The sequence below is a fragment of the Hylobates moloch genome, unplaced genomic scaffold (genome assembly GCF_009828535.3).
Source record: "Hylobates moloch isolate HMO894 unplaced genomic scaffold, HMol_V3 SCAFFOLD_10, whole genome shotgun sequence".
Classification (NCBI taxonomy): Eukaryota; Metazoa; Chordata; class Mammalia; order Primates; family Hylobatidae; genus Hylobates; species Hylobates moloch.
Window position 1 is genome coordinate 34,253,223 of NW_026652285.1, and position 9,211 is coordinate 34,262,433.

At 48.6% G+C, this 9,211-nt stretch overlaps 2 protein-coding genes across 6 annotated transcripts in view; one reads left to right on the plus strand and one right to left on the minus strand.

The window, feature by feature from the left end:
* Nucleotides 1–4,106, plus strand: part of FRMPD1 (FERM and PDZ domain containing 1) — a 152,692-nt gene extending 148,586 nt beyond the window's left edge. For 4 of the 5 annotated variants that reach the window (XM_058445944.1, XM_058445946.1, XM_058445943.1 and 1 more), the window contains one exon: nucleotides 1,591–4,091. In XM_058445944.1, coding sequence (XP_058301927.1) covers nucleotides 1,591–3,971 — 2,381 coding nt within the window. In that variant the 3' untranslated portion in view covers nucleotides 3,972–4,091. Of the gene's footprint in view, nucleotides 1–1,590 lie in introns of all 5 variants that reach the window. The other variant, XM_032164188.1, reaches the window with a different exon arrangement.
* A 4,441-nt stretch (nucleotides 4,107–8,547) lies between these two features.
* The window catches only part of EXOSC3 (exosome component 3), a 31,620-nt gene continuing 30,956 nt past the window's right edge, over nucleotides 8,548–9,211 (minus strand). The window contains exon 5 of the mRNA XM_032164192.2: nucleotides 8,548–8,696. The gene's annotated coding sequence lies outside the window, so the exon portion shown is untranslated. The remainder of the gene's footprint in view (nucleotides 8,697–9,211) is intronic.

Below are 9,211 nucleotides of genomic sequence, written 5' to 3' on the forward strand. Positions count from 1 at the left end.
TAATCCCAGCTACCCAGGAGGCTGAGGTAGGAGAATCACTGGAACCTGGGAGGCAGAGGCTGCAGTGAGCAGAGATTGCACCACTGAACTCTAGCTTGGCCAACAGAGCAAGACTCTGTCTCAAAAAAAAAAAAAACCTTATAGATTCCTAGGCCCTAGCCTCAGAGATTCTGACTCCTCAGAGATTCTGGGGAGCAGCCTAGGACTTGATAAGGTTTCTAATAGCACACAGCCAGGTTAGAAATGACTGGTCTGACTACACAAGCTCTCTGATTCTCAAGTGCTAGGCTCTGATCCTAATTCCTTCTGGCTGATTCCCAAGGGTCCTTCACAATAGTGCCTCTCCTCCCAGAAAGATCCATCCTGGGATGCACAAAACTCGATGCCTGTGACAGAATCGTGGCCCCTTTACATTCAGACATGAAATGGCAATAGTAAGAGCAGCTTCCTTTTAGTGAATACCTAATGAGGCAGAGGCCTTGTGCTGGGTGCTTTATAAAAATGCACTAATTCATTTAACCTGCACGGCAGCACTGATGGGCACCACTGGCACTAAAAGACTTGGGTTAACATCAGCACAAAGAAAAAGTGTTAAGAAGTAAGATTGTTTATAGAATTGCTGGCAAGACTGAAGACCTGGGTTCAGAAATAGACAGCAACCAGGCTGAGTCTAGTCAGAGGATTCCCTACCTGTATTATCAAGCTATTGTGGCTGGAAAGAATGGCTCTGCTTTTTTTTTTTTTTTTTTTTTTAATGTCTTTGAGTTTGGAATTCTGGGGAATTTGTAGCGGATTGGTTGGCGTGGACAGAGCATCTTCATGAACAGTTCCAGCAGACTCTAACCATTGGGGAAATGTCATTCCCTAAACAGAAGTTGAGGTGCTGTGACCAAAAGACAATTAAATAGATCTTAGGCATCCAAAAATTTAATAATGTCTATCACAGCTGGGTGTGGTGGCTCAGTCCTATAATCCAAGCACCTTGGGAGGCTGAGGTGGGAGGATTGCTTGAACTCAGGAGGTCAAGGCTGCTGTGAGCCGTGATCGCACCACTGCACTATAGCCTGGGGGACAGAGTGAGACCCTGTCTAAAAAAAAAAAAAAAAAAAAAAGTCGGCCATGCGCAGTGGCTTATGCCTGAAATCCCAGGCCTATGTAGGCAGATCATTTGAGGTCAGGAGTTCGAGACCACCCTGACCAATATGGTGAAACCCCATCTCTACTAAAAATACAAAAATTAGCCAGGCATGGTGGCAGATGCCTGTAATCTCAGCTACTCTGGGGCGATGAGGCAGGAGAATTGCTTGAACCTGGGAGGCAGAGGTTGCAGTGAGCCGAGATCACGCCACTGTACTCCAGCCTGGGTGACAGAACGAGACTCTGTCTCAAAAAAATAAAAAAAAATCTGTCACAATTATTATCCCCATCTTTCAGATGAGGAAGTTGAGGAGATCAGGATTGAACTTGCTCAAGGTTACACAGCCTAGCCAGAATTTAAACCCAGGCAAGCCCAAGGCCTGAGCCTAAGCTCTATTAACCTCTTTTTTTTTTTTCTGCTTTTTAATGTATTTTTTCTTTCCTGACTCCCAGGGCCCAGAGATGTTTCTGCTGCAGAACCCAGTGCCACAAGCTTGCAGAATAAGGCCAGCACTTCTAGCCCTGAGAACAGCCTGCCTTGTGGGCCAGATGGAAGACAGCCAAGCAGGAGGGGAGGGGTGAAGAAATATGCCAAGACCCTGAGGAAAAGAAGGTCTTTCCTGCAGACCGACTACACCTCTCAGGTCTCATTTCCCCTGGTGCCATCAGCCTCCCTGGAGAGTGTAGACGACGTGTGCTACTATGACAGGGAGCCCTACCTGGCCCTTGGTGCACCCTCCCCAACTGTGTCCTCTCTTCAGGACATGCAGGGTGAGCCTGGCCTTCTGGAGACCAAGGCCTTGGGGCTGCTAGCTCCTCTAAGGGAGACCAAGAGCACAAACCCAGCCTCCAGGGTCATGGAGATGGAGCCCGAGACCATGGAAACCAAATCAGTCATCGACTCTCGAGTGTCTTCTATTTCTGCCATTCGCTTCCGGATTGACCCCAACAATAAAGAGAATTCTGATGCTGTCCCTGTTGCCAGCTCCTCAGCAAGCACTCCTCACTGTTCTAACCCAGGTTCATCTGGCCCAGATACTGCTCAGGCAAGGCCTTCCCAAATCTTATCTCTATCTCAAGACCTGGATGGGATTGCCCCCAAAGAACCGACCATAGAGCATGGGGACAGCTCCTTCTCCCTCTCCAGTGGTGACCCTAACCCAGACAGAGCCTGCCTGGCTAGCAACCCAGGGCTAAATAATGTCTCTCAAGGAGACACACTAGAGCTCCAGTTGGAGCCCCATGTCCAGTTGGAAATGGGATTGGAATCTTTTTGTACAAATCATATACAAGAAACTGCCCCCAAATACACAGAGCCTTTGTTGTCTCCTAGAGATGAGCCTAGAAGTGATGAATGTGGAATAAATCCAGGAGAGAAGATAGCTTCTATCCCTACAAAGGAAGAGCAACAAGGACAACTATCTCTGCAAAGAGACAGAGAAGTTACAAACAAAAATGGCACCAACATATTTCAGGAGGAATCTAGGAAGGATTCAGGTGACTCCCTGGGTGATGTGTCAAATAATGTTTCACAGACTCTTGATATTAGTTCTCCAGCTGGTAAAATAGTAACCTCCCTTTCTTTGGATGCTCCTTTAACAGGGACTGAGCAGATCCCACCACGTCCCCCTAGAGACCCTCAAGGACAGAGCAGAGAACCCCCAGGGCAAGCCTGCCAGGCTCAAGAACAAAAGCTATTCGTAGAGTTGGGTTTAGACCCTGGTTGCTTTCTTGGGAAGCAGACAATTTCATCAGCCCTCCCTCCAGAGGGGATCAAGGCAGAGGCACCTAACCATGTGACAGGGGAAGATATAGCCCCTAGGGACAGCCCTGAGTGGGTCTGTTTTAATCCTGAGCCTTCTCTGCCAGAATCACTACCATGTCCACAAGAGGATCCTCACTTAGAAACTTCAAACCATTGCTTATTCTCAGAAGGCAAAAGTGACAGCTCTAGCATCTGCCTTTCTGCTGAGAAGTCTTTTCTGTGCTTTGCCCCAGAAAGCCATCCTGAAGTCTCTGCCAGTCTCAGGATGGCCACATCTTTGGGTTTTGCAGGCATGAATGAGATGGTGGCTCCCAGGATAGGGATGGACCAGTGCAGCTGTCAGTTCTCCTATGCCACATGCTTCCGTGGCCCGCAGCCTGAGACAGAGGAAGAAGACAGGGACTTGGAAGCACACCCCACGGCCCCCCTCACCTCACCGCCCTCTGCGGGAAGCCCAGTGGTTCTGCCCTGGAGGCCTGCCCGACCCCACAGCTGCAGCACCGCACCCCTGTCGAGGAAAAGCCACATCTGGCCAGAGTACTGCTCCAGGGCACTGAGACAGCTGAAAGCCACCCCCGCCAGCACCCCTGAGGGCTTCATCCAACTCATGGAGAGCTTGCTGGAGCTACAAGACATTTTAGAAACTTCCTGGGGGATTGGAAAGAAACATCCCCCAGAGAAGTGCACCTGGCACTTTACCGAAAGCCGGAGCCGCCTCTGCATGGGCTCGCAGAAGCTCCTGTCGAGCTGTCAGCATGTGATCAGAATGGACCAGTCCCCCGAAGAGATGCAGGGGGCTGTGCGTGACACCTTCCAGCACCTGGTCCAGCTGGCCGGCCTGTGCTTTCAGTTCACGGACTGTAGCCGCTGCTCCACCCGGAACAGGGAGGCAGCAGGGAACCTGAGGGATGTGGTGTATACCTACCATCAGTTTGTAGAGGCTGCTAAATCGACCTGCGAGAGAGGCTACCACGACCTGAGTGTGAAACTCCTGGCCCGTCAGTGCACGGCCCTCACGGCTGCCGTGTTCTGTTTGACCCAGAAGTTCCGGGCATCCACGGCCCTGTAAACAGGTCAACGGCCCAAGGGCCTCCTGCCCTGTCCTGCCTTGGACACTTCCCTGAGAAGCCCCTTCCACTCTCCCACCCACCCTCTTCAAATGTTTACTATATAGAGTATTCAAATAAACTGCTGCTTAATCTTGGCCTGAGTCATGGAGTTTGGGTTAAAAGCATTCACTTCTATTCGTTCAACAAACATTCACTGGATACTTCCTTTGTGCCAGGCCTTGGGATTTACAGATGAGTAAGACAAGTCTCTACCCCTGGTCAGGATGCTTATAGACTCTCTAGGGCACAGATTAGTTAGATGACTATCCGCAAAGTGTTTATCATAAAAGGAGCGTACCCACGGAGTGCAGAGGCAAAAGGAATACTCAAGAGGGCAGGGGTGAGGGAGAAAGGTGGGGGTCACTGAAAAACAGTCTTGACTTCTCATATCACACTTATTTGGCAATAACCTTTACAAATAGGAGTGAATACCGGTGATATTTGATAGATTCGACTTTCACAAGTTATGGTTTGCAGCGCCTGCACCAGGAGGCCTGGGATTCTTGGCTGCCCCCCTGCAGCAAGCATAGGTTGCCACTAGGTGGCAGGAAGTTCTTTCGTTGCAAGGCCACACATGTGCTTTATCTGAAATTGATTGCATCCCTGAATCTTGCACCTTATTCCTGTTTTAAATATATAAAACGTCGAACATTAAAGTCTTGAATTAGATTTGCCTTTTTAAGAATATTAAAGCAAAAGAAATATATTGGATACCTTTCTTACCCCAGTTGAGCCAGTTAATCCCAGTTCATCCTGGTGGACCTTAGACAAGCCACTTAACCTCTCAGTGCTTTGGTTTTCTTTTCTGCAAATTGGGATACTAATAGTGCCCATTTTATGGGATAGAAATCCAGCAAGTACTCAGTCTAGTAAATGATAAATGCTAGTAATAACCTTCAGCTCTTATGGACGTCTCTTCTAGTCTGAAACCATCCCCTGTATTTTGTTTTTAGACCCCAGGGAAACTGATTTTAAGCCTCCCTTGGGGTGCCTCTTTGCCTGGCTTCTCTGTTCAGGCCAAAGGCGGTTTAGTCACTCACCTTAGGCTATTAGAGTTCGTTAAAGGAGTCCCTTGTCCCTCTGGTGCTCCTGACCAGTTGTGAGCTCAGTGCTGCCCCTGTGGCTGTTCTCTAGGGCTCCTTTCCTCCACCCAGCAAAAGCAGGAAGAGAGAGGAGAGTGTAAAGTCACACACCTCAGCTCTCTCCAATCAGAAGGAAAACAATACCTGAGAGAAAACATGAAAAGGCATCCTTCCCATCTCCTGTTACCAATAGCTTGTTATTGGTTACAAAAACCAGTTAACCAGTACTTGTGCCAGGAAAAGACATATTTTCTTAGAGGCCTGTTTCTTTTCATAGAATACTCTGAATAAAATTTAAATGAGGCTCTTGAACACAGATTGGAAGCAATTTCATGACAATGAAAAATAGGAACTACAGGGTACCAAAATAATAAAAATTGCCTAATGTTAAACAAGACTTGAAACTTTTGCCAGCAGAAAGCTATGAAGAGGTAAATCACTCATTTATGTGAACACAACCTATGTGTTCACCAGTTTAGGGGAGGAGCTCGGGACTTCACTCAACGAGAATTTTTTTTTTTTTTTTTTAGATGGAGTTTCACTCTTGTTGCCCAGGATGGAGTGCAATGGTGCGATCTTGGCTCACTGCAACCTCTGCCTCCCAGGTTCAAGCGGTTCTCCTGCCTCAGCCTCCTGAGTAGCTGGGATTACAGGCATCTGCTGCCATGCCCAGCTAATTTTTGTATTTTTTAGTAGAGACGGGGTTCCACCATTTTGCCCAGGCTGGTCTCGAACCCCTGACCCCAGGTGATCTGCCCACCTTGGCCTCTCAAAGTGCTAGGATTACAGGGGTGAGCCACTGCACCTGGCCTCAATCAGGATTTGAATGCTGGCTTTGGCCTGTGTTATCAGGCATTTCTCTGGGCCTCAGTTTCCCCATCTGGCAAAAGGAAATAATACTTTTCATTTAATGAGGGCCTAATGTGTGGCAGATGTCTTATTTAGATACCTTGAATGCATTTTTCTAATACAGCCAACACCCTAGAGATTGTTGAATACTACATATTCAGCATTATTGTGAAGAATAAATAATCATGGAAGGCAGAAAGAAGACTGAAGCTTCCAGCTCAGAACTCAATAAATGTTTATTTCCTTTTTCTTTGCTTCTCCTCCCCTCAAATTCATTAACTGTCTTGAGTTGCTACTGTATGGAGCTGCTATTTTTCTCTACAGTTCCCATGAGGAGAACTAAGTCCCAGAAGTGCTGGGAAACCCTTGACTGTTTGTTGAAAAGCTAAAGAAGCAGGGGAAATTGCACTGTTTAGCACTTTCTTTGAGTCATGCAGCCTCCAATATGAGATAGGCAGAATAGGGACTTGCTACCCTGAAATGCAAGAGTCAATTGTTTAGTGACTAAGAAACCATGGGACATTTACACCCTTCCTTCCTTTTCCCACCCACCATCACATTGGCTGATTCATTTCTTTCAACAAACATTCATGGGTTGCCCATGCCAGGTGATGCCTGATGCAGCATTATGAATGTAAATAATTGGGGAAGAATCTACTATATTTTGAAAAGCTCCTGAGAGAGCTTAGGTGACACGTGAAGATAGAGGCTTACAACACAAGGCACGGTTTACTCAGGGCCTCCAAAGAGAACAGATAAGGTGCTGTGAGGGGTCTAAGGAGAGAGAAGTCATTTTGGAGTGAGGGGCAGAGTAGTAATCAGGGAAAGCTTCCTGCAGAAATCAGCATTAATTAAAACTAGTGTGTCAAGAAGTATTTATTGAGTATCTACTGTGTGTCAGGTCCTGGATCTGATAGACAGAATTTGGGTATGTCAAGAATGTAGAAAAAAATCATTCATTCATTCTGTCAACAAATACATACTATGCAGTGGCACTGGGAATACAACCACGAACATGGCAGACACAGTCTCCTCAAGGAACTTATAATTGCAGGAAAGACACAGGAAAAAAAATTCCATTACTGACTGAGAGGTGATACAAACAAAAAAAGATGCCAAGACAGGGATAGAATGAACCAATCTTGCCAGAGTGGTCGTCAGGAAAGGCCTTTCTGAAGAGGGAAGGCTGAAGCTGGGGCCTAAAGTATAAGAAGCCAGCCATGGAAAAGTGAGAGGAAAGGGAATAGTATTTGCAAAGGCTCACAGTGTGTTTGAAGCATTTCAGGATCAGCGCGACTGGAACATAGCAAGCTGGAGGAAGAGTGATAGGAGATGAAGCTGGGAGGGGCATGCAGGAGCTGGGTTGTATAATACAAGACCTCGGGCAGGGGGTTAGATTTTACATCAGGAGAGACACATAATCATATGGCAAACAGATGGAGCGGGCATTGGGGAAAGCAATGAGACCAGCCAGAAGGTCTTTTCCTCCCACTGGAAAGTGGCTATGAGCTTATTCAGAGGCAAAGGACACAAGAGCGGTGGCAGGGAGTGGGGGAAAGTTTTCAGTATGGCTCAGTGAGACACGCAGGGACTGGTAGGTGTGGTGTCAGCTAAAACCTGAAGGCGTCATTGAAGATCATTTAAGCCACAGTGCAAGCCCCACTGGGGCATTTCAGCAGACAATCGGAAGCCAGGGCCATCTCTGAGCAGAGCAGAGATGTTAAAGCTGGGCTTTAGAAAAAGCCTTATGGGAGGGCCGGGCGCGTTGGCTCACACCTGTAACCCCAGCACTTTGGGAGGCCGAGGCGCGTGGATCACGAGGTCAGGAGATCAAGACTATCCTGGCTAACACGGTGAAACCCCGTCTAAAAAAAAATACAAAAATTAGCTGGGCACGGTGGTGGCCTGTAGTCCCAGCTACTCGGGAGGCTGAGGCAGGAGAATGGCATGAACCCAGGAGGCAGAGCTTGCAGTGAGCCGAGATTGCGCCACTGCACTCCAGCCTGGGCGACAGAGCAAGACTCCGTCTCAAAAAAAGAAAAAAAGAAAAAGAAAAAGCCTTATGGGGCGGGGAGTTGGTGGGGTGGGAATGAATGTTTACTGTTAGTAGTTTAAAATCACAGCCGGGCACGGTGGCTCACACCTGTAATCCCAGCAATTTGAGAGGCCGAGGCAAGCAAATCGCTGGAGCCCAGGAGTTCAAGACCAGCCTGGGCAACATGGTGAAGCCCCGTCTCTATTTTATTTTTTCTTAAGAAAAAGAAAAAATTTGTAAAAAAAAAAAAAAAAAATCGTCCTGGAAGCTGATAACAGATGGATTGGAGCATGGATTGGGGATGGGTGGTAGGTGCTGGAGGAGCTGTGGAAAGAAAAGTCCAGAGGGGGAACTGTTGGGCCAAGGAGGAATCCAACCAGGCTGTAGTTTCTTGAACGGGAGATATTTCGGGCTCATTCAGGTTGGAGTCTCTCTGAATGGGTGAGACCCCTAGGACTGCAGGAGTGAAGGAAGAGTGGCTGATAAGGAGGCCAAGGCTTGGGCAAGCCGCTTCGTGTCTTTGATGGAGGAAGAAGAGTGCCCAGGGACTAGAATCACCCTGGTCAAAGTCCTGACATCGCTGTTGTAGGCCGGGGCAGTGGAGAGGGAGGTTGTGTACTCAGGAAAGGGTTGTGTCAGCTCGAGGGCTCTGCTGGCTGTAGCAAAGCCTGGGGAAGGGCAAGGCTGTGGGATGCTGGGCCGTCCGAATTTGGTTTCACCTGTTAACGAAGGGGGAAAAAAGTGCTAGACTCAGTTAATCTCTTCAGAATTGGGAGGGCCTGGGAGGGGAAAGATCTAGTTAGGTTAATAGAGATTTTTTTACAGATGCAAATCCCTCCCGCACCCTCAACACAAAACCGCTTTGCAGGGGCCATTTCAAATTATGGCAATGAAACATATTTTGGGGTAAAAGTTTTTTCTTTTTTTTTTCTGTCATGTTGAGAGGTGACAGCGTGATGGCAGCCCTCGCTTGCTCTTGGTGCCTCCTCGGCCTTGGCGCCCACTCTGGCCACGCTTGAGGAGCCCTTCAGCCTGCCGCTGCACTGTGGGAGGCCCCTTCCTGGGATGGCCGAGGCCGGAGCCGGCTCCCTCAGCCTGCCGGGAGGTGTGGAGGGAGAGGCACGGCGGGGAACCGGGGCTGCTCGCACGACGCCTGCGGGCCAGCTAGAGTTCTGGGGGGCGTGGGCTTGGCAGGCCCTGCACTCGGAGCGGCCGGCCGGCCCCGCTGGCCCCA